Here is a 23,813-nt window from a genome sequence, read left to right as displayed (position 1 = left end):
GATCTGCTGTAAAACAGCCTGTTTCAGTTTAATCATCGTTTTCATTAAATTGCATGCTCAAAAAATGTTGTGTCTCACTCCCATTTCTTCTTGTTGCATGTTGAAGCTCTACTTGGAACCTTGTTAAGATCCAACCATGCAAAATATGATTTTTTGCCATTTTTCAAGTGGTCTTAAACTTTTGATCGGGACTGTACACACACACAGACATACAAATAAACAGAAATATATACACATATACACACACACATATTTTTTATAATATACACACACACACACACATACATACATACACATATACACACACACAAACTAGACAAAAGACTTTGGACTTCTCCACAGTGGATGGAGTCCTGGTGATAAAAATCACCAAAACAGGATAACTGTTAATACCCTGGAAAATAGTGCTATCCGGCACTGCTACACCTACACAATTCAAACAATTTCCTCTAATACTAGGAAGAGTCACTTACCATCGGTGGTGGTTTCTTCTTTTTAACTGGGTCTACAGCAGGTGCATCAGGAAAGAGTTTTTCAAGAGCAGCTAGAGCAGCATAGGCTTTGGCCACCTTTTTATTAGAGCCAGCACCCTGGAATTTCATTCCATCCACTTCAACCTAGAAAGACAACCAAAAAAAAAAAAAAACATTTAGCATTGAGAACAATCACATACTACTCGATGGAAATTCTATTGTACAAAGTGGCATCGTGCCCAAGGTTATACAAGACACTACATGAGGCTTTATGGAAAAACAACAAAAACGCCTTCATATATGGAAGGAATAATGTGGCACTGCACCACTAAATTTATGACAGAGGAAGAGAGAAATAATCTTCCCATCTTTCCAGACAGCCAAAAACTCAACTTCACATACCTCCATGACAAAGCGCTTGTCGTGACTGCCTCCAGTCTCCGATATTAACTCGTATTTTAGACCTCTCCTTTTCTCATTTAGCTCCATTACTGGATTCTTACCATGCTTGGTCAAAATTGGACCCTGTTGCCGAGCATTCTTGAAGGAGATTGGGGTAGGAGAGAAAAAAAAATTAGTCTCTCTGCCATACATAGGACCCAATGTAGTTTTATACTGTTCAGTAAATCAGGTAGCCACAAACCTCAGAATTATTGCCAGAGTCTGAATTCTGAACATTCGAGTTACTACTGGTCTCTGAAACAGGGGGTGCTACTACAGATGGTTTAATCTCCACTTCATTTACAACTTCCTCAGTTTTTACAGGTTCAGCAGTTTTTACTTCTACTCCCGTCGGCAGTCCCATGTCCTGCAGAACCTGGAAGATAAAACCACAAGATATTTTTAAAATCACGCTGTGTGGTGACACACAATTATAGCTAGAATTTAGTGGACACTTTGAAACAATATTTTCAAGTAAGGATGAGGAATTACAATGATTTTCTTTTTTTATTATATTTTTATTAATTTTATTACAATCCATATAAATCAATCAAGTTTTTACAAAAAGAAAAATTGAGTTAAGGACAAATCGATCCCCACTCCTGAGAGAGATAGCAAGGCAAATGGTGTGAAATTTAAGGCTTGTAAACATACCTAAATTAATAAATTCCCTGTGCTTTATGAGCTTATTTTAAAATATTACCGATTAGATACTGCCATGTTTTGAAAAAGGTCTGTATGATCCTCTGAGTATTTGATTTTTTCCAATTTCAAATAGTAAAACATATCGGTTTCCCACTGACCTGAAAGAGGAGAGCTTGGGTTCTTCCTGTTTATCAGAAGAAGTCTGTGTGCCAAAAGTGTAGTGAATGCAATCACAATTTGTTTGTCTTTCTCCACTTTAAACCCATCTGGAAGAACCCCAAACACAGCGGTTAATGGGTTAGGAGGGATTGTGAGACCAAGGCTGTCTGAAAGGTAATTAAAAATTTTTGTCCAGAATAATGTTAATTTGGTGCAGGCCCAGAACATGTGACCCAGTTAGGCTGGGACTTGCAGTGTTCGCAGGTTGGATCATGCCCTGGAAACATTTGAGAGTTTTAGACGAGACAGATGTGCTCGATATATAATTTTGAGTTGTATAATTGTATGCTTTGCGCATATGGAGCTAGAATGAATTTTCTGCATTGCTACTTCCCACTCTTTTTCCGATATATTAATTGAGAGATCTTTTTCCCAGTGTCCTCTTGGATCTTTGAAAGGGAGGGACTGTAAAATGATTTTATATATTGTAGAGATTGTGCAATATTTTTTCCAGCATGGATGAGGGTGCAAGATGAGGAAAATCGGGAAGGTTCTGTTTAAAAAAGTTCCTAATTTGAAGATCGTGAAAGAAATGTGTAGCTGGAATGTGAAATTTGGAATGTAATTGTTCATAGAGATCTTTATATAGACAACGTCTTTGCATCCTAAGTTAGTTAATTCCAAATTTTTTCCAAATATTAAAAACTGCATATGTTTGCGAAGGTTGAAAGAGGTGGTTCTCTTGCAGAGGTGCCACAGATAGAAGCTTCTCCATCTTAAAATGCTTTCTACATTGGTTCCATATTCAAAGTGAGTGAAGCACAATTGGGTTATTAGTATATTGCAGATAACGTGTGCTTATTGGTGCACAGAGCAGGGAATACAAAGTAGTACTGCAGGATTTTACTTCTATTGCGGACCAAGCCCGTGTATGTTCCATTTGTGTCCAGGATCTTATCACCTGTATATCTGCTGCCCAGTAATAGAACTGGAAGTTAGGTAGAGCCATGCCGCCTTCTGCCTTTTTAGGGTCGCTCTTTGGATGCGTGAATGTAAATTATGTTATTGTTGAATCTAATTGCTTAAAGAAGGATTTATTAATGTATATTGGGGAATGTTTTGGAATAAAAAAAGGAGCTTAGGAAGAATATTCATCTTAACAGTCTTAATTCATCCAGCTAGTGTGAGATGAAGAGTTTACCATCTATGCAAGTCTTGCTTAATTTTTTCCATGAGCTTTATGCTTACCCTGAGGTATTTAAACTGTTCTGCTATGATAAAAGGTAGGGTATCTAATCTAATATTATATGCTTGAGAATTCACTTGAAAGAGTACACTTTTATTCAGATTCATTCTGAGACCAGAGATCTTTTGAAATTTTGGGAGTGTCAAGACAGCAGGCACAGAATTTTCTGGGTCTGATATATACAGTACCATATCATCTGCATATAATGAAATTTAGCCCAAAATCACACAGGAAGTGCCACAGTGGGCTTTAACAGGCCCTGCCCTCTTGACAGCCCCTCAGCCTTGACTCTCTGAGAAGACAAGGAAAAACTCCCAAAAAAAACCTTGTAGGGAAAAATGGAAGAAATCCTTGGGAAAGGCAGTTCAAAGAGAGACCCCTTTCCACGTAGGCTGGACGTGAAGTAGGTGTCAAAAGAAGGGGGTCAATACAATATAATACACAGAACAGAACAAATCCTTAATATAGCGTAATAAAGATTTTAGAAGTACGGAGCAGAATTTAACAGTAGATGATATCACATAATAAGATTTGGATATTTTTAGAGTCCTGGAGACCTCATCCATCAAGCTGCCTCCCCATTTGGCCATTCCACGGCTGAAACGTTGCTCGGCCAGCCAATCCAATGAAAGGACCCCTTTTTCCCATGATTCCTGTGATCCTCCATCAGGGATGACTTTACCAAAGGCAGGCAAACAACTTGTCAGGTGGGCCCGTGGCACCAATTGCCACATTTGAGTACCGAGAACAGAAACAGGTGATCTGATCAGTATTTCGACAATGTATTGCCAGTGGTTCAATGGCAATTGCAAACCGTAGCGGTGAGAAGGGGAATCTTTGTCTAGTACCACGTTCTAGTTTAAAGTAGTCTGAGCACGTGTTGTTGATACAAACTGAAGCTTCTGGGTTAGTATACAGTAATTTGATCCATGCACAAATGTTCAGGCCTAACCCAAACTTCCCCAATGTAGTAAAAAGGTATTTCCATTCAATCATGTCAGATGCTTTTTTTGAATCCAATGATTATTATTTCTGGGTTTTTTTTTTTGTTGGCAAGTATGTTACATTAAACAGGCATCGAAGATTTGAAGTTAAGTGTCAGCCCCTAATAAATCCAGTTTGATCTTGTGATATTACCAAGGGGAGCACTTTCTCCATTCTTCTAGCTATGATTTTAGAGAGTATTTTAACGTTATTATTCAGAAGTGAAATTGGTCTGTATGATGCACATTGTAATAAGTCCTTATTTTGTTTTGGAAAAACGGTGATTAGTGCTTGGCAAAAAGTTTGAGCAGGAGTTTGGTTCTCTCTGGCTTCTGTAAATGTTGCTAATAGGAGGGGAGCTAGCTGAGCGGAGAATTTCTTGTAAAATTCTGCAGGGTAGCCATCATGGCCTGCTGCTTTTCCGCCTTGGAGTGACTTTATAGCATTTAGTAATTCTGATAATGCCAGAGGTTTATCAAGTTCCTCCACAATAAAAGTGTCTATTTGTGGTATTTGCTATGTATCCAGAAATGCATTAGATTGTGTATTGTCGTCTTTAAACTCAGTAGTATATAGGAATTTATAGTAGTCTCCGAAAGTGTGCATTATATTTTTGTGGTCGACGATTTTAACTCCGTTCACGTTGGTGATTACTGAGATTGTGTTGCACACTTCTTGCTTGTGAATTTGTTGAGCTAAAAGCTTATTAGCTTTCTCTCCATGTTCATAGTAATGATGTCTGGATTTATAAATTAGTTGTTCAGTTTCTTTAGTTGTCAGGCGGTTTAGTTTTGAATGCAGAGCCTGCCTTTTCCTATGTAGAGTCTTGCTTGGTAGTCTGGCATGTTCATCTACTCTTGTAATTTCACTTTTTATCTCTGCTACTTTCTTGGTTTCTAATTTATTTCTGTGGGAAAGATATGAGATAATCTGTCCACTTAAGGACTTAAGTGTTTCCCAGAGTACTCCTGCAGAGATCTCTGAGGATATATTTGTCCCTAGAAAGAACCCGATTTGTTGGGATATAAATTCTGTACAATTCTCATCTGCTTATAGACAATGATTTTCTTATATGACCTGCAGAAACACTAGCAGAAGGTACCTTTATAAGAGGTCTTGGAAACCTTCTTTTTAAAGTTGATAAATTCAAAAGAATTAGGTTCTGTAGCCTTTAAACATCATTTTTAGTTTTCACTCCGTAACTGAAGTGCAAATACACTTTTATTTTTTGGCTTGGTAACATCGGCTATATCTGTGCAAGCTGGTATCAGCTTTTAACATTCTCTTGCTTAAAGCAATTTCAGAATAAGAAACACTCTTGAGTTTTTTCACATCATCATCCTTTCTGAAATTTAACTGAAAAGTAACTCTAAAGCAGGGTTCCCTAAAAAATGTGCCGAGGATTACCACCGTTCGGGCACAAGTTACTGCTTTATTTAAATGGTACAAGAGGTGTTCAATAATTTAACTACCCGAGTATGTAAGAAAGTAGCAAGCATGTTGATACAAGTCTGGGCACAGTGTGACAGGTCTCAAGGTTACTCATGCACAGCTGTACCTCAATGTAAGTCTAACATTCCAAGAGACGGGATGTCACAGGAGTCATCATACAAATCAAGACAGAAAAATGCTACATTTGGAGTACAAAATTTCTCACAAAAAGATGGAAAAAAGCCAAAGGAGACTCATGAGCGCCTGAATGCAGTTTATGGGGAGTCTGTCCCCCATCATCCTACAAAATAAAATTTTGGATCAAGGAGTTTAAGTGGGGGAGAGTCAACTGAAGATGAAGCTCACACTGGATGGCATGAAATGTGCAAGAAACTCAAGGATTTAATTCTATCAGACGGACAAATTAAGGTTTCCCAAAGAGCTGAAGAAATGGGCATCTCAGCAGGTACGGTTTGAAAAGTAATTCATGAAAAGTTGGGCATGTCAAAGGTCAATGCAAGATGGGTTCCAAGAATGTTGATGCCAAAGGCCACGAGGCTCTAGTGCTTTCAGGAAAACTTAGAGATGCTCTGTGAGGACCAAGTGAATGTTTTTCATTATCTGGTGACTGGAGATGAGACTTGGGTCTATCACAGAGATTCCGAGTCCAAAATTGAGTCAATGCAGTGGAAGCAAAAGTCCCATACAATCATACATGGTCCTCTAACAAGGACCCCACACTGACTCTGTTGCCCAAGCACACACTAAAGACATCTGCTCTAATGTAATGACATGTGCCTGCTTCCCACTACTTACTACATTTCACTTCTCTTCATGAGCAGATATGAGCTACAAAGCTAGCCAATAAAGGTTTTGAAGATTCTGATGCTAATAAAAAGCAAATCTTTTGTCAGAAAAAAAAAAAAAAAAAAATGTGCATTCCTCCAATAAAGACTCCTTCAAAGAAAACTAACACTGGTGGGCAACACTGTTACATGATCCAATAACTGAAAATGATAAACGATAGTTTAAATTTTGCTGTGCTATTACTCCCCAAATTACTGAGATTGCTAATCATGCCTTCTGATTAAGGTTAGCTTAGAAGGACATCCTATTTCTGTGCATACTTAAAAACTTACTTTTCCTAATCCACAGATCCTCCTGTATTGTTTCCCAGCTGGCCTGTGTAGTCAGTAACTTTCAAGGTAGATTTACAAAATCAAAACATAACATATAGATACAAGCATTGTGTATCTTAGAATTACCTGCAACACTGAGGTTTTAAGACACCACCAGTACTTTCTAAAACATTTGTAAAGAAATAAACATAACATACCTTAACAGCCACATGAAGTTTTGCAGTTTTCTTGGAGGGCCCTGAAGCTTCGAATGTTTTGTCATCAACCTCAACAGCCATAGTAAAAACAGGAACGTGAACTGGACCCGTCTGAGAAATAAGTTTGTACTGGAGACCGGGCTTCAGTTGATTTAACCTCATTAGTGCATTCATTGCTTGTGGGGGTTCAGCTTTCTCTTCAGGAGCTAATACAAAGTAACAAGAACTAAGCTTTATTTATGGCTGATCCTTTTCTTAATTTTAGTTATAAATGAAATGCATGACCTTAGACAACCACCCAGAACATCCTAAATTCACATTAGTCCGTGATCACCTTTTTTTTGCAATTTCTTTTTCTTTTTATTAGGGCTCTTGTCATCACCACCTTCTTCTTCTTCTATAGGTCTTTTCACAGGGGGAGCGTAAGTTGTACTAGGAGGGATTTGAACTGAAATGAAATGAAAACACTGGTTAGATTCAGCCAGATTAAAACTTAACACAGAACTCAAAACTAAAACCCTACCTGTATAGTCAATTGGGGTGTCACTTTTTGGCTTTCTTGGCATTTTTGAAGGCAGAGGATCCATTCCCAACACTTTGTGAAGTTGTCCAAATGCAGCCAACCGCAATGCATGCTTAATAAGTTTAAGAGTGACGGGGGGAAAAAAAAAAAAAAAAAAAAAATTTCAATAGCCAATCTCATCTGTCTAGCAGAAATTCAATTTACTAATTCTATAATATGGCTTCAGTTTGTTTTGACCTAGAGCCAGGAAGATGGTAATCTTAGCAAAAGACAATGCAAGAAATTAATTAGGATTAACATTTCTCCATCACCAAGACATTTAACATTAACCAATCTTGAAGGCATGAATTTGAACGTCAAACAGATATACACACAAAAAATTAATATGGTCATTAAAGTATCAGTTTCTAAATTAAACCCATTTTTTCACACTTTGTATAAATTCTCATACCAATTAAAACTACTATTAAAGTATTGTGGATTGGAGACTTGACAGTGGCATACCTGAGCACTCTGTGTAATATCCTCTCGCTGCTGTCTGTCTAAGTGGTTAATGGCATCAGTGATTTCCTTTTCACATGGGTCAGAAATGCCAGGGCCATCTTTAAAATTGTTCCCAAAAAAATAAATACATTAGACACTGTAAACCCTTCAGCTATCAAGGTTAGCATTCCACTCTTTTCAAAGCTTTATATGACAAGGCAGGCTTTTTATTTTACAGACGTCTATTCTTGTGCTGGAGGAACCAGACAAATAAGATTCCTCAGTTAAAAGGAGAGCTGGTTGAAATCAATTAACAGGCTTGTTCTGATTATAAGCATGTCCAATTTAGGTCACTGGACTCAAATCTGGTTTCTGAAGGGCATTTCAATCACTAGATCATTGCCACCATCATGCAATGTTGCATGTATTCTGCTTTTAATATTTTCTCATTATTAGTATTAAGTGTTCTTTTTTTGTTTAAATACATAACGTACCAACAGCTCAGCATATTATAAAAGGAGACAGGCAGGTATATCTGATAAAGATTAAGATGTAGATTAAAATACAGCTAGAGTTCCTTGTATAGGTTAAAAATGCCAATCTATGCCTTTTGAGGCTTCTAATTAAATAGTTCATTTGCAATTCACAGCTGTCAAATTTTCACTTAAATAACAGAAACAGATCATGGATCAGTAGCAGTGCAGGATTCAGGAAGGCTTTTTATGTGGTAGCTGGTGCATTAAAATGGGCATTCACATTACAAAAATAGACTCTAGAAAATATTCAATTCAAGAAAAGAACAATCACCTTTACCTGGCATAAGTATTCCTGAGGCAATGCACTCAAGGACTCTACGCAGGGCCTCTCCAGCACCCATTGGCCTGTTACCTGTTCCAATGGCCTTTTCACAGAGTAACTCAAGTGGCTTGTTCATATGAGGAAGAGAAGGGGTGGGGGGAAAGAGAATCAAAAAAAAAAAATCAATCTTCCAAATAACTTGACTTGAGGTAACTAATGATCAACACTATATAAATATGCATAAACATCAATCTCCAATGCAAAACATTTTAAGAAATACTCACCCATCCTCTTAATGGAGACCAGGTAGGAACTCTTGAACACAAGTCTCTAAGGATACGGATAACAATGACACAGGACTTCAAACCATTTGCCCTTGCCTAGAATGAGGATGAGGAGGGGATAGTACACATCAGAAAAATATAATCATGAAAACAACCTGTGCAAGGTACACTGGTATACTTGTTAAAATATTTTCCAAAGAACATTACATATCATATAGTAGACACCTTTAGACCCCAGGGAAAACGCAATTTGCAGCACATCTAAAATATGCATGTGTGACTTGTATGCTAAAACATCCAGTGTTCAAAATCTGTAACAAAGCTTACATAAAACCAAAAATGGTCACTCGATTTGTTATTGTCCTAGGATCACAGATTGAATTAGCAATTGGAAGTATTACAAGTTTTGTGTGGAGAGAAGGTCCTTATGGTAAGAATTTCCTCTCTTGTTCTGTAATTTAGTTAAGCCTTAAACAAACTGTGACCCAAGTACTAGAGAGTGGAATAAAACAAGCCAGTTGATTACAAAATAGCTTGCATTTCACGTTCTTTAAAAAAAAGTGATGTACAACACAGGGAGGATGGAATCTAAAGGTATAAAATTGGGAAAAGTTAAATACTAGTTTATTACTTGATATTTCAGAGCTGTGTTGTGTTAGTTAAGTAAATACTCTATTGGCTACTAACAAGATTTGAAACACCAGTATTGTACTGGTGTCAAAAGAAAAACTATAGTTGATTTCAGGGTACCAATATTATTATTTGGTAGGTAATTAATCACAATACAGAATTTGACAAACTGTCAAAATAAAGGGAAAACAAAAACATCACCTGATCAAAAAAGCTATGCACGGTTTTGATAAACAGCAGGCCACATAACCAACACAGTAGGGGCTATAAAAATACCAACAGAATAGCAAAGGCCTATTCCGGTCACTCTTGATGAATACACAGATCTGAGTTATCATCCATCCAGGAGAAACAAAAAATTTTCCATAAATTTCCCTGGGGTCTAATTTACTTAAACGAGGGGGTAAAACAGAAAATCAGCCAGATCTAAAAGCAGTAAAGATGATCTTCAAATGAACTGAGCACTGAACTATGCATGTTTATGATTCGTTAACTACTGTGCCATCTAGAACAACAGGACAGAGTATGTTCTCCAAATAGCCAAAATCATGAGTACGAACAAGTACACCAGCTTACGATATAATGGGGAAAGGGGAGAATCACCACACACACTCGCACACTTTCCTTTTAAGGACTCAGTTAAATAGTCCTTTGTGATTACATAAACTAAATTCATAACAAACATCCAAAATAAAAACACAAGCAAAACTAAATAGCTTCAAAGTAATGTTGCACCCAGTTGTGTTTTTAAAAAAAAAAAAAAAAAAAAGTTAACATTTTAAAAAAGTAAAAATACTGCATAAATCCATGAATTTACAAGATGAAGAATATTACCAAAGCTTTATACCAATCCAGAAATAAAATACCTATCTCTTGAGTAAAATTACACACTTTATTTTCTCAATTTTAAGGTTTAGGTGCATTTTTATTACAAAAAGTTAATAATTGTGTATAGTTACTCTATGTAAAAACCTATGGAATGCAGTACAAAAGAAATGAAAATCTATTTAATAATAAAGACAAATAAGAACAAGATGCAAACCTGGAACCACTTGGCGTGGCGGAGGGACGCCAAGGCAGTAAGGCATTTCTGCCTGTCCAGAACATCCGGAGGATCGTTGACTGATAGCGTTTCTATTGGCAGGTGGAATAAGAAGACAAGGTACAGTTTGACCAAGGGGGTTCTGTCAGGCAGAGAGGGGGAAGAGGCAGCCTCCCAACACAGGCTAAAAAGGGGGGGTGCTCCCAAGCAATAAGAGCCTGACATATAATCTTCTCTCCAGAAGCCCTAAACATAAGCTAAATCTTAAGTTTTTCCATTTAACTGCACACACTATCCTTACTATGTAGAGGTGAAACTAGTCAACTACAAGATAAAATGGACTTAACATCTGGTACAACTAAAAGACCATTTATGTTGCTCTCTACTGCTACTATAAGAACTCTTAAGATGTTAAACACTGAATCTTTGCTATGCGTAAACTTATGCTTTATTAAGAGGGATTCACCCCCCCCCCTCGCCCCAGATGGGAATCCTGCATTGCCCCTCCCGGAGACAGAGAGCGTCCAGTTGGTCAAAGGTCCAGCGTCCCTAAAATTGACAAACTAGAAGGCTTGATAGAAAAGATCAGATCTGAACCACAGGCATTAATCAAATAGTTGCACAAGTATTAAAAATATTGGTCTACACTGCAGCAAAACTGATGGCTTTAGATTAAGCAAGTAGATTCTTAACATTGGTTTTTAGATAAGGTTAGATCCATGAACGGGACACCTTACATTCTCAGTGTGCAAAACTGTATTATAAATGATGTGTGCAATTTAGATTCTGGAGCAAGGACTAATTAAAGAATGATGAAATACTGAATTCTACGCTGTCTAAATGTTTGTTGTGTCTACAGTAAATACAAAATTTGACAATGACTGGCAGAATATGCAATTCCACCAAGCAGAGTCAAGACTTAGGCCAACGTTATCTAAAAACGATGCATCCCATTCTAAAGATTAAGCATCACAACATCTTTGGCGTTTGCCAGTCGTAAATTGGAAGGGAACATCTGCAACTCATTTTTGCTGCAATATAAACCAGAATACAATTTAAGCATAAAAACACATGCAATCAGCTGTAAATACGTTTTTCTTTTAAACTTTAAGCCTTCAATAGTAATTAACTAATTAGAGATGTACAACTTCATAGTTTATATAGTTAATCTTACTGTATATTGGGCCATCAAAAATGCTACAATTAAATGTTACAGGCTAAAAATAGCAAGATTCACTACATTACATGTACAGTACTCAGCTATATTGAAGGCCCAATAAACAATGGAATATGGTCTCTTTGGCTCAAGCTCGTCAACTCTCAAGACAGGATTACCTCCAGCAGCCTGCTTCTCTGCTTCTTCTCGAACTACTGGAGAAGTCAAATGTATTGTGAGAGACAGCACAGGCTCTTTCGTACTTTTGATGACTATAGCCGCTTCTCGTATGCTCTGGATTACCTCATAACTTTCTTCTGTCACAGTCTAAAATGAAAAGCAGAGTAAGATTAAAGCACTTTGTATCACAATATGTGTTTATTTTTGAAGAGAGGGCAATATATCCATTAACAAATAATATTAACAAGTCTTAACTGTGTAGGTGAACAGGCAATGACAAAAATGAAACAATCCAGTACATAGAGAATTTACTGTTTTGTACTCGTTAATGTACTTAACAGCCCAAGTACAACTCAGATGCTGAAGAATGTCTCACCTTCAATTGAACAGTCAGATTATCTGCTACTTTCTTAAGGAGTGAGATGGTAGGCTTCTCTTTACAGAGGAGAACTAATTCCAGATCAAGATCCCCTTTCAAGAGCAGGCCCTTGGCCACAAGGCCTACCCTCATAACCCCTCGCAATGTCCTTGTTGCCTGGTCAGGTTTCTGCTCGCTGGAATAAAAAAAAAAGAAAAAAGGCACCATTTAGCTGCATATAGATTTATTAAATGCTGCCATTTTTTAATTTTGAAATGTTACAGAAATACCACAAATCCACAATCCCTGCCCCCCATACTAAAACTTAAAGTAATAAACGTTTTGTAAATATAATTAACCCAAAAGTACACAGAAAAAAAAAAAAAAAACAGTAGCATGCATCACATAAATCGAAAAAACAGTACAATCACTAAAACCTTTTACGCTATTTCAACAGCTAAAAGTCAACAGTTAAACACAGGACCAAAAGGCTGCCTACACAAATCATGAAGTTATTTCATACCTTTCCTTTTCCTCCGGGGCAGATTCCTCACTCACAGTTGACGGCGGTTTGTTATTGGTTTTCTCTTGCTCATCTAGCCAGTCGGACACAGCTTTGAGAGCTCTCTCAGTATGAGACACCATGTTCTGGACACATTCAAGTTCTTCCTGTGTTGGATATACTGCAGAGTGTTTTGCCATAACATGGCGATCATCATTCACAAAGATTCTGATTGGGCGCTGAGGAAAGTATCATGGTAGACTTAATTTTAGCAAATTTGTCAAACCTTTTCTTTTGAACATTTATAAAAAATGCCCTGAAAGTATACAATCCATCATGGAGAATGTCCATTATAGCAGACTATGGAACACTGTTAACTTCTGATGGGGAAAACTGAACTGTGTTTCAAGTCAATATAAAATATATACCAATATACCCAAAATAAGGTTTCCAAACCATCATTTCCTTTAAAGATAGGAGAAAGACAAAAGACCTCTCTTAAGCAGGGTGTTTGGCATAGTGACTAAGGCTTTGCAAATCAAACCCTGAGGATGTGGGTTCAAATTCCACTAAGGACACTGTGATCGTGAGCAAGTTACTTCACCTGCTTGTGCTACAACTAGAAAAAAAAAATGTAACCAATTGTATCTCAATGTTGCAAGGTGCCTTGAATAAAGGCATTGGCCAAATAAAAAGTAACCATTTGATGGGTGAACAAAAAAAATGGGGGACAGCTCAAGAAACTTATAAACCTTTAAATTTACTTCCACAGCAAAAAATACTCTATTTTCTGTCCACTTGCATATGTAAGCAACAGCTACTCTTCATGCCACAGAAAGTTCAAACCTCAACAAGACTTTTTGTTAAACTGGTCGTTTTAACCCAACAGTGTTCTGGCTAATAAAACTCCCATTACACAGCAGTGGATTAACAAAAGCACTGATGTGACATGTCTTGTCTCATTAATACTAATAAACTACATTTGAGGGGACATGCGATTCTGTACATGTTCACATACATCCAAGTAGGATATAAGTAACATGGAGAAAAGACTAAAAATTCCCCACTGCTACCCCGGGGTTTTCAAAGTATTCACATTATCAGAAATGAGCAGGACGTGAAGTAAACCATTTCCAGAACTGTAAAAGGAAATTTAAAAATGCACAACAGGCCAGAAACATAGTTCTGCCATGGTAATTCAAGTTCTGTGTGTTTTAAGAAAGCTACCCTCCATCACAAAGCAAAAACAGTAAAATGGAAACATGGACATCATACAATTCCTAAAGCAATTCACTCACCATGACAAATTCTGAAGTTTCGTCCTGGGGGTCCGGTCTGGCAGCGTCTTCAGCTGCTTGGTACTGGTAATATATTCTTAGGTCCTCCTTGTAACACAGACAGTCGTACCAGTAGCGCAGTTCTTCGTATCTTAAGAAAAAAAAAATTACAGGAGCTATCTAAATATTGAAATAGACAGAATGATAAACAACAAATGGGTCAATACAGATAGCAAACAAGTACTTACAGAAAGTCTAAACTTAACATTTAAAATTATTTATGGCCTAGGTTAGGTTAAAAACAGCTAGAGAAAAATAGGTGAATGGCTTATCTTTGCCATCTCCCATTGAGTTCACTCTGGTAGGTTCTTCAAATGTATTCATTATGCAAACATTTTTCAACAGGTTACCCAGCAACACTACTACAATGCAATGCACAGGAAATCAAACTATATTTTAACCATTTAGTCCAGTGATCTACTCAAGTCTTGGGGACCTATTGCGCTTGCAGATTTTTATTCCAACCACATTTACAACCAGTGATAATTGATAAAAAATGTCAGCAACTAGCTGGTCTTTCTCCTGTTCTTTCTATATTCAGAAAAGCACAGCAGTATTATTTTTACATTTATAAGACACATACTTTTATCTTCTCCCATTATACCTTACGGTGTTGGGGTATTTATTAAACAATTTGTAATTATTTGTATGTCTGCTGTGGCTTTAAATGCTTAACTCTCTTTTGTTTTTCCCCATTATTTGACCATCGTTTTGGTGTACTTGCTCTATTGATTGTATCCCAATAATGAATTAAAGCAAAGCAGACACAGAAGCAAGCAAAGCTGAATGATGAAAAGCTGCAACCATCTCAGCATCAAAGGCACTAATTAGTAAGTAATGCATTAAACAACAAGGCAAAAGCAGAATGAAAATTAGGATGAAAATATTGTTAAAAAGCACAAAGACATTATCCCCATATAACTGCATAGACCATTTTAATGACAACTTATCAAACTTTGTTTTGCAGTTTCTATATTGACCCCACAGAGACAAATATGGCTCATTAAATTAGGCCAGGAGTTCAATTAAAAACAAGATGATGGTTGGAACAAAAAACTGCAGCTAGTTGGTCCCCAGGACAGAAAAAGTGAACTATGGATTTAGACTACCAAGTGAATCTACATACATGAAAATGAGCACTAATTATGCTTTAAATGTCTCACTACTATGAAGAATGTGATTTATATGGTGTATCTTGAAGTAAAGAAAGTGTGTGTATGGGTAGCAGGGTTGAACACTAGGGCTGTCAGAAAAAAAATTCACTAGTCAAATACAACTAAAATGTATTAAAATGGGGGGTAAATATAAATGAAAACTGTTTACCTTCCACTAACCTCTGCACCATACATGTTACTCGAAACACTATGTAATAGTGTGGTATTTCACTGATCAGTTTTGCATGTCATCACCAGGTGCATTCATTGCTTGGAATAGTTGGCTTGGATTATCATTAGTAAAATTGACATTTTTGTGACAGATGGCACTAGCCCACTGCTCTGATCTTGGATCTACAGTTCAAGCAGCAATAGATTTTTAAACAAGTCTCTGGCACCATGAAAATAAACCTTGAACCAGAAATATTTTACTTGTTGCTACTTCTCTTTTCCAGAACACTTAAAACACCAATTGCATCAAGCAAAAGCTGGCTTACTTTTCTCATGAAAGACAATGGAAAAAAATATTTAATATTTTCTTGTGATCTTAATGAATTTAAAACAAAAACACACACACACAAAAAAAAAAAAACCAACTTGTCAATATTAGCAACACTCAGTTACTTTAGTTACCTAAGCCAAAATGAAGTCGGTCATTAATAGCTGCGGAAATTGCCTAAAACAGATGCAACAAATGATTTGGTTAACTGTTACGTGTTTGCTTCAACTGCGAAGGAGAGAAAGTTATACGGGTCTAAGCTAAAATCATTTATTATTCCGTGAGTTTCTGCTCCCACATGCTGCACTCAAATGGCTTTTTGCACTAAAGAATTAAATCGGGTCCAGCACATCCCATCTGTCTAATCAAACAGTGCCCCTTTCATCTAGTAAAGGAACTAAACTGTTAACTACTTGTGCTTTACTTTAAACTATTGTTCTACATTGCCCTTTTAATAGTATTTTCATAAAAAAAAAAAATTAAAACGAGTGAGTTTATTTTTAGCAAAGGTGATTGCTAAATTATAATTAAAAGAGAACACAGACAATTAAAATGCAACATTTAGCATATTTAGTTGTTTATCTGTAAACCAAGGCAATGTTCATTCAGGTTACCTTAATTTATAAAGTAGCGCTATGTCTTGTAGCCTCAAGAGGCAAAGAACACAACTGTGAAAAATAACTCCATTTAACCTGTTTGAACAATTACAAATGATTCTCTGGGCTTCATATGACCCCTACCAGGCAAAAAGAGGTATTGTGTATTCCTAGTCTCCAATTGCATCAGTTTTGCAATGGACCCCCTCTGTGTAAAAGGGCATGTTTTCTCGTTTCTCACTTGCTTGAAAAGTTGCCGTTTTCACCTGCATCTTTAAACCAGCACTACATGACTAAATAAGAACTTAATGTTTTAAAAACACCACAATCAAAAACACACTTGTTGTACACATAGCACCAAAATATTGATCCTACAGTCAAATATGCAAGACTATATACTTCTAAATATTTGTATCTAACCATGTGGCTAATTTGACAGCCCTAGAAAGTATTTTGTCAAGTTAATTTTGACAACACCTTGATGCAATTTGCAGACTTAATTTTTTAATGATGATGATGGTGAGAATGCAGCTACTTTATAATTATTGGATGACCATACTGCAACAGAAGAAATAATGCCTGCTTAAAACAGATGAGTGGAAATGTGTGAGTGGAAATTATGGCTGTTAAAAGAGAATTTAAAACTCTTAAAAGACATACTGCCATAAAAATCTAGTCTCTGTAGCAGGTGAGTGCAAACTAAGCAATCCATTCCTCTTCTAATCAACACACAGAAGCATAGCACTGGCAACCATTCAATAAATGGCACCTAAGGCAGTTGCATAATTAAGGCCAAACAAAAATCTATTTCCAGATATGAAGTTCTAGGTTTAACTTCACCAGACTCACCATGCAGAACAAACCAGAAGGTGGTACTTATATATTTAAATATAAAAATGGAGAGTGAATATTTTATGCACTATTATGCGACAAGTACTTGTTATTCAGGAAGTCTTTGTAACATCCAAATTGATTTGCCATACTACTCGTTTCCAAATGCAGTCAAAAAAAAAATTTAAATGAGTCCAAGAGTTTTTTGTTATATATAAAGTGATCCAGTGAAAGCACAGGAAAGTGATTTTTACTTGGCCCCATAGCTACAAATTCCTTGCAGTTACCTATCGTAGTCTTGTGGGTGAAGGCGCCTGCCAAGATGAATCAGACTGTCCCAGTAAAGGAGCTCCTCATACGCCATGTGTTCGTCCCAAACTGGCATTGGTACCAGCTCGCCTCTCTTAGCCTTACCACCCCTTTTCTGACCGCAACCTCTGCCCATTTCCTGCAATTAAACGGTCAGCCTTTCAACCCACAGACGTACTGGCAACCAAGGAACTTTTGTCAACAGTGCCTGTCACCTGACTCGATTACCTAAAACAATTTGTTTAAAAAAAATCCTAAAATAATTAGTAATTAGAAAAAATTAGTTCATGTGACAGGTACTGGTTTGTATCTAAATCATGCAACTCATTGTGACTTAACAGGCAAATACATCTATCTTTATTTACCTCAAATCTTTAAATGGCCATCAATCAAGTTTCTACCCCAGGATTAAATTTTTACTACCCAAATTTCAAAAACCAAATTGATTAAATAAAAAGTACCCATCTAGAGTGAAACAAAAAGCACTTTGAAAAACATGAAACATACTTTCAAAAAGTGTGCTAAATTAAAGAACATCAAATGAGGACCACCACCAAATATTTTTATTACATTAAAAATCCTACAAAGAAGCTACATTTCTAGGATTTAACACAAAAATAAAAGCAAATGGACAAAAACATCCTAAACACACCCCCTTTACTAAGCCCCACAAAGCTTGACTACACTCTTCTTACACAGCATCCCTATTTGCAGGTTAACTATCCCCACACATCCCACCCCTCTCCTGATGTCTTCAGACACCACTCACATTTGAAGCTCAATTTAGTGTCACATCGGTTTTGTAGTTTTTGCTCTGTCATTATCGTTACTGTGTACTGGGCACAAATTGTTACCAAAGGCCATTTGCTAATTTGGAGAACATGGCAAGTAGTTACTTTTGTTAAAATAGAACCACTGGGAGATTTGATATGCCAAGAAGCTAAGAAAGAAACTTGCAGATGCTCGCCACAATCATTTGAGCTTGACCTCCTAGGAGTGCAAGGGGCCCATGGATAAGGTGCAATACCAACGCCAGGGTCAGAATACAGTAATATTTTTGTTTTTCCAATATAAAACACATTATGTCAGTTACACTCTACTTTTTCAAACAGTGGAATGAAATTATCAAGAATCACAGTCTCACTTGCGTACTGTAACTACTCCCAAACACTTGCACATTTGTATATAATCCGGCCTTTGGACTGGATGAGCCTACCTCTGTAGTGGGTCTATCAACAAACATAAAATTTCATATCTAAAGTTATTTTTAAATGAGAATGCCAAGGTAATGCATGTGAAATTTAAAATGCAATATATCACTCTGCAGCCGTATTTCAAATTTTTTAATATATAAAAAAGTGCTTAAAACATGAACACTGTCATTAGATAAATGCAAGCCAACAAATATTTTAAACCTTCCTACACAAGCAAAACAGTATTTACTTCTCAAATATAGATAAAAGACCCTTAGTATACCAACATCTTATTCTAATGACATGAGACTACTTGTTGCACTCACAGATCCTTAGTGCAGTTGAGATGGAGATGAACTTTGGACTGTCAGGATAGGGGCAAGCAAATCAGGGCCTCGATGTGATGCACAATTTTAGCAGGTTTCTCAGGTTCTTCATTTTCTCTTACGTTTAAACCCTTTTGAAAACTCCAAACCTAGTATAAAATCTGCCTTCAGATACCTCTCTAGCAGCTGGTGCCGATACTAGTCCACAGTTTTCCAAACAAACAATGTGTCAATTTTCGTGTTTCATTAATTCATTACTGTTAACATTGCAAAAAGAAAATCCAAAACTTCAAACAGGCTTTTTAAATGTAGACAGGGCTTTTGTGAATCTTTACATCGGTGTGAATGTTTGTGGTTCCAACCCTGCTGGACTGCATTGTGTGAGGCATCATTGTAATAACTATTTTTTTTTTTATTTTTTTTTAAATAATTTTATTGTGTTATCAGCACTAATTTAATAACCTTAGGCCGGTACTACCAAAATTCACTTTTTTTCCCCCCAATTACAATAGATGCCATATCAAACATGTTACCACTGCTGCACAGATTCTCATATCTTTACGGAAATACTTCACTGTAGAATCCCACTAGGGCCTAAACACAGATTCCTTTAGTGAGCAAAGTTTATTAATATCTGTTTGTCCTCCATGAATTTTTTTTTAGATGCGAGAGGCAGACATCTTCTAGACATTGTCACCCCAACCCAAATTCCTGCTAACAAGCTGGGGCTACACCAAGCCTTTTTAAACTTTGCATTCGGAGCTTGCTCATAATGATTGTGATCACACAAACCCTTTTACAAAACATGTAATTCTAAGTTCAAAGCTCAGACTATTAAGCATCACTGCCCGGGTGCAGACCACTCAACTGGAGGGCTACGCAAGTAGATTTCCAATCTATCAGTCTATCATTTTAAAAACAAACCCACATGCTACTTTGACTACTTCAGAAAATGTGATACATGTTATGTGCATTACAGTGGCCCTGACATGCAATCAGCTGACAATTAGAAATAGCAAACACAAATGACACACAACATTGCCAGATGGCACACACAAAAAAAAACAAAAGGGGTGGCAGCAAACAGTCGTGTACAGAAAAGGCAGATAGAGGTGCCACAGAAAGTATGAGACGGTTGGTGGAAAGAACATCAATCAGGCCTAAGTGGAAGTTTGATAATATGGTCCACAGATTTTGAACGCTGGTTGCATTTTTGCCAAAATGTGTACATGCTCATTTTACTGCTGCACTGCTTGTGTTCCTATATTCAAACTGCATGTTTTACTAGCATCCTGGAGTTAGGATTAATGAGGTGACTAGGAAGGACAGCAAGGTGGATCTGTGGTTACAGAGATTCTACATTCATCCACTGAATATAACAGATCCATAGGCATGGCAAATAAAACAAGGGACACATTTCAAACTAAAGGTCTCTCTTTACTATAAGCTAGTTTTAAATGTTTATGATGTGCCCCCCCCATATAACAATCACTTCAAAATGCAAGAAGTGAACTGAAGTTTAAAAACTTACCACAGTCTCTAGGCCACTAAAAAATAAAAAAAGAAAGCTTTCCAGTTTTTAAAAATAATGGAATGTATCAGTACAACAAGTAGAATGCAATGAAAGCTGGGACAGCACACATCCAAATGATACAGGAGTGACCTGAGGTGCAGTCTTCAAATGTAAGTACAATGGTGGATGGGGTAGACGTACTATTGGGTTGACCAAGGATGAACATTAACTACTTGTGAGAAACCGTGAAAACAAAACAGACAGCACATTACTTTTGAAACTGAACATGCTAAAATTAGGAAATGATGTAATCTCCACAATCTATAATCAGTGGAAATTAAGGGGACGTGCATTTAAAAATGAAGCCAGGAAGCACTTCTTTACACAGAGTGTGGTGGGACCCCAGAACAAACTACTGAGACAAGGAGTGGAAGCAGAAACCTTGACATCCTTTAAAAAGAATCCAAATGAAAGACTGTTTAGCTAATAGCAAAGCTGTCCCAAACAGGCTGGAGGGAGTGGATGGTCTTCCTAATATTGTTTGTAAAATGCATGTTCTTATACCATTATTATTATTGATTTTACTTTAGTGTACTTGCATTTTAATGGTCTGAGAGAGAGAGAGAGAGAGAGAGAGAGAGAGAGAGGTGGATCTTTAAATCAAAAAGTACTGTACAATGGGAAGGTATCTTTGCTGCTCATCTCACACAAGACGTTTTGTGGAGGAATTAAAGGTATACTCCACCCAAAAACGTGTTACTTACCATGTGTAGTTTGTAGCAGCCAAGAAAATTTTTTAATCTTGTGTTTGAGGAGAAATTCCATATTGAAGATTTAATTTCAAAGGGATGCTGGGATGGCCAATGGCAAACAATGTGAAAAAAGTGGGTTTGAGGGAGCAAAAAAAATAAATAAAAACTTTTGACCCATACACAATAATCCCCATATCAGTTATCCATTCGCATGGTTAAAATGTGTGCATTTTTTTGCTAAAATATTAACAGCTATTTCTTGAAAACTTTGCATTGAACATCAACTGGAAAAACATCTTCCTAACAGTGTGTTAGAATTCATTGGTCAAGAACGTGTCTTCAAAATGCACAGTATTCTCGGAATAAGTCTTTCTGTTGGCAGGAGTAGCTGTTTTTAATATTCTAGCACAATCTACCATACAAATACATAACGGACATGAGGATTATGCTGCACCAGTTATGCAAGATTACCTGGGGACTCTTTTTTTTTAATATTGTTCGCCATTTTTCAGAATTGGTCACCACGTGGTCCCACTGAAATCTCTCCATGAAAACATGAGGATAAACATTTCTCCGCCACCACTTCAACATAGGAGGTATGGAATATAAATAATCTCTTATGGGTCAACTATTTAATAATATAAAAATGCATTCTGAGAATACAAAGACATGTGGATTATACAACAAATGTCATAAGAATGTTCTTTTACGGGGCCCACTTTTCAGTTTGTACAGAATGGGTCACCACTGACTTCCATTACCATCATAAACTGTTTTCTAATCTTTCAGTATGAAAACAGAAGGGGAGTTTACAGTTCTCTCTAAAAGCTACATGAGGTAACATAGTAAAAATATGCTTTTGGGTGCAAGATTCATTTAAAGGTACACTAGGGCGCATGTGTAGGTAAAACTGGATGTAAAAAGGATTGGAAATACAAGACTGTCCCAATCAGCCTGCCATTAGGGGTCTCTAGGGTATGAATATAATGGGTACAATACAAGTAGTGAGACAAAAGGGGGTTAAAGGGAACAGGTACAGAATCCAACAGGTTGGTTGGTTACTACCTTCCGCTTTTGGTGAACTGATAACACGATGAAACACATCCACCATTTCGTGTTTTTAAGAGATTCCTTTCACGTCGCATGGACGAATCCATCAAGTCACGTAGAAACTGCAAATAACTTGCTTCGCCCCTTTGCTCCTAACGCCTTTAGGCCAGGAGTTCACCCACGAACTGAGATCGTGTAAGAATGAGAAGAAATGAATGGCCCTATGGACTCGCAGTGAAGCCGACGTACGCAGACACAGCGCGCCGCCGAGCAGTTCCCACGGAGTTTAAAAGCTGGATGCGAGGTTTTCTCCACTCGAGTGCATGAAATGAACTCTCAATTTAATTGCAGTTTACTGCTCTCGTAGCCCGGACTCTGGTGCGCTGTGTAAGGGGGAGGGGGTACAGGACTGCAGCCATTTTACATAAGCCTAAGCGTATATTCAATGGAGACATCCGGGAAACAGCTGAATTATTAAAACCTGCAATCCTAAAAATAAAAACGCAGTTATATGCGGGGCTAGAGGATGCGCGCTCCCAAAACTCATACAACCACGCGCCTCGTTGATTCGTCGCCATCTTCTCCTGAACAAAGGACGCCAAGAGGGCTTCTCGGTTAAAAGAAAAACCCAAAAAACGGCTTTTAGTCGCTGCTCAGGGAGCTCGCATTAGGCGTACTGTCGTTGAACGTGAACGAACGAACAAGCTCTTAATTAAAAAAAAAACGGAAGGCCACTCCGAACAGCTAACCCTCTGCGTCCTATCTGCATTCTGCAGCCCTCGTGCGGCATCACCGACGCCATTTTCTGTTGCTCACGGTCGGCTTTCAAACAAAATCTCGAATGGGTGTGCGAACGTTACGCACTATTTTTACGCATGTCGCGTTTAACATTTGGACAAACCACATAAAAACGAGTGCTTAGATGAGCACTGGAAGTGGTGGACGTCATTTTAGTTTATTGACGAGTACAAAAGGCTAGCGAACAAAAGCCGTTTGCTGAAGAAAGCAAAAACGAACACCGACGTACATATCCCAACCACAAAAGAACGGACAAACAAAATGAGAAACAACACACACGGCAAAGCATTCAATAAAACATTTAGAAGTTTAAAAAAAACATGAAAAAGACCGTGATATCGCCTTACTGTAATATATGACTCCAAACCGCCGCTACAGCGCAGACTGAGCGTCAGGACGCGTGCACCGCCCCAACAAACACATGAGCGGCGGGAGAAAGTGACGCGAGCGTTCACATCCACCAATCGTAGTGGCTCCTCCGGTGAACGTAGGCGGTGCTTTAATTAACCCTCTGAAAGCCGTGCCGCAGTGTCTGTCTTTTCTGTATTTCTATTAGATTGGACGGTTATGAGGATCATTTTCCACTTTGAAATGAAATATTTATAATTCCCAAGCTTAATGAACTTTCTTTTTTCATCTCTAAATCAGATTGAGACAAAGCATTATAGTGAAAGGCTCTGTTTAAAATGCTCTTTATTATGTCTAAAATTTGTTAATTTGACTGAAGTTCATTGTATTGGAAGGCTCAGGAAAAAGAATCGAGGATTTTCCTTCAGCACTTCCA

At 37.4% G+C, this 23,813-nt stretch overlaps 1 protein-coding gene across 6 annotated transcripts in view; it reads right to left on the bottom strand.

Annotated features, from left to right (window-relative positions):
* Positions 1 to 23,473, bottom strand: part of LOC120541157 (interleukin enhancer-binding factor 3-like) — a 38,551-nt gene extending 15,078 nt beyond the window's left edge. Inside the window, exons 1-16 of one of the 6 annotated variants that reach the window (XM_039772517.1) lie at positions 23,377 to 23,433; positions 17,376 to 17,536; positions 13,970 to 14,099; positions 12,693 to 12,910; positions 12,188 to 12,365; positions 11,811 to 11,958; positions 10,476 to 10,567; positions 8,804 to 8,899; positions 8,529 to 8,646; positions 7,743 to 7,840; positions 7,239 to 7,350; positions 7,050 to 7,163; positions 6,716 to 6,921; positions 1,117 to 1,290; positions 876 to 1,013; positions 474 to 617 (exon numbers count right to left, since the gene is read on the bottom strand). In XM_039772517.1, coding sequence (XP_039628451.1) covers positions 474 to 617; positions 876 to 1,013; positions 1,117 to 1,290; positions 6,716 to 6,921; positions 7,050 to 7,163; positions 7,239 to 7,350; positions 7,743 to 7,840; positions 8,529 to 8,646; positions 8,804 to 8,899; positions 10,476 to 10,567; positions 11,811 to 11,958; positions 12,188 to 12,365; positions 12,693 to 12,910; positions 13,970 to 14,099; positions 17,376 to 17,533 — 2,124 coding nt within the window. In that variant the 5' untranslated portion in view covers positions 17,534 to 17,536; positions 23,377 to 23,433. Of the gene's footprint in view, positions 1 to 473; positions 618 to 875; positions 1,014 to 1,116; positions 1,291 to 6,715; positions 6,922 to 7,049; positions 7,164 to 7,238; positions 7,351 to 7,742; positions 7,841 to 8,528; positions 8,647 to 8,803; positions 8,900 to 10,475; positions 10,568 to 11,810; positions 11,959 to 12,187; positions 12,366 to 12,692; positions 12,911 to 13,969; positions 14,100 to 17,375; positions 17,537 to 23,376 lie in introns of all 6 variants that reach the window. The other 5 variants (XM_039772518.1, XM_039772520.1, XM_039772522.1 and 2 more) reach the window with 5 other exon arrangements.
* Positions 23,474 to 23,813: the final 340 nt, after the last annotated feature.

This window comes from Polypterus senegalus, chromosome 12, assembly GCF_016835505.1.
Source record: "Polypterus senegalus isolate Bchr_013 chromosome 12, ASM1683550v1, whole genome shotgun sequence".
NCBI lineage: Eukaryota > Metazoa > Chordata > Cladistia > Polypteriformes > Polypteridae > Polypterus > Polypterus senegalus.
This window is presented reverse-complemented; position numbering and strand designations above follow the sequence as displayed.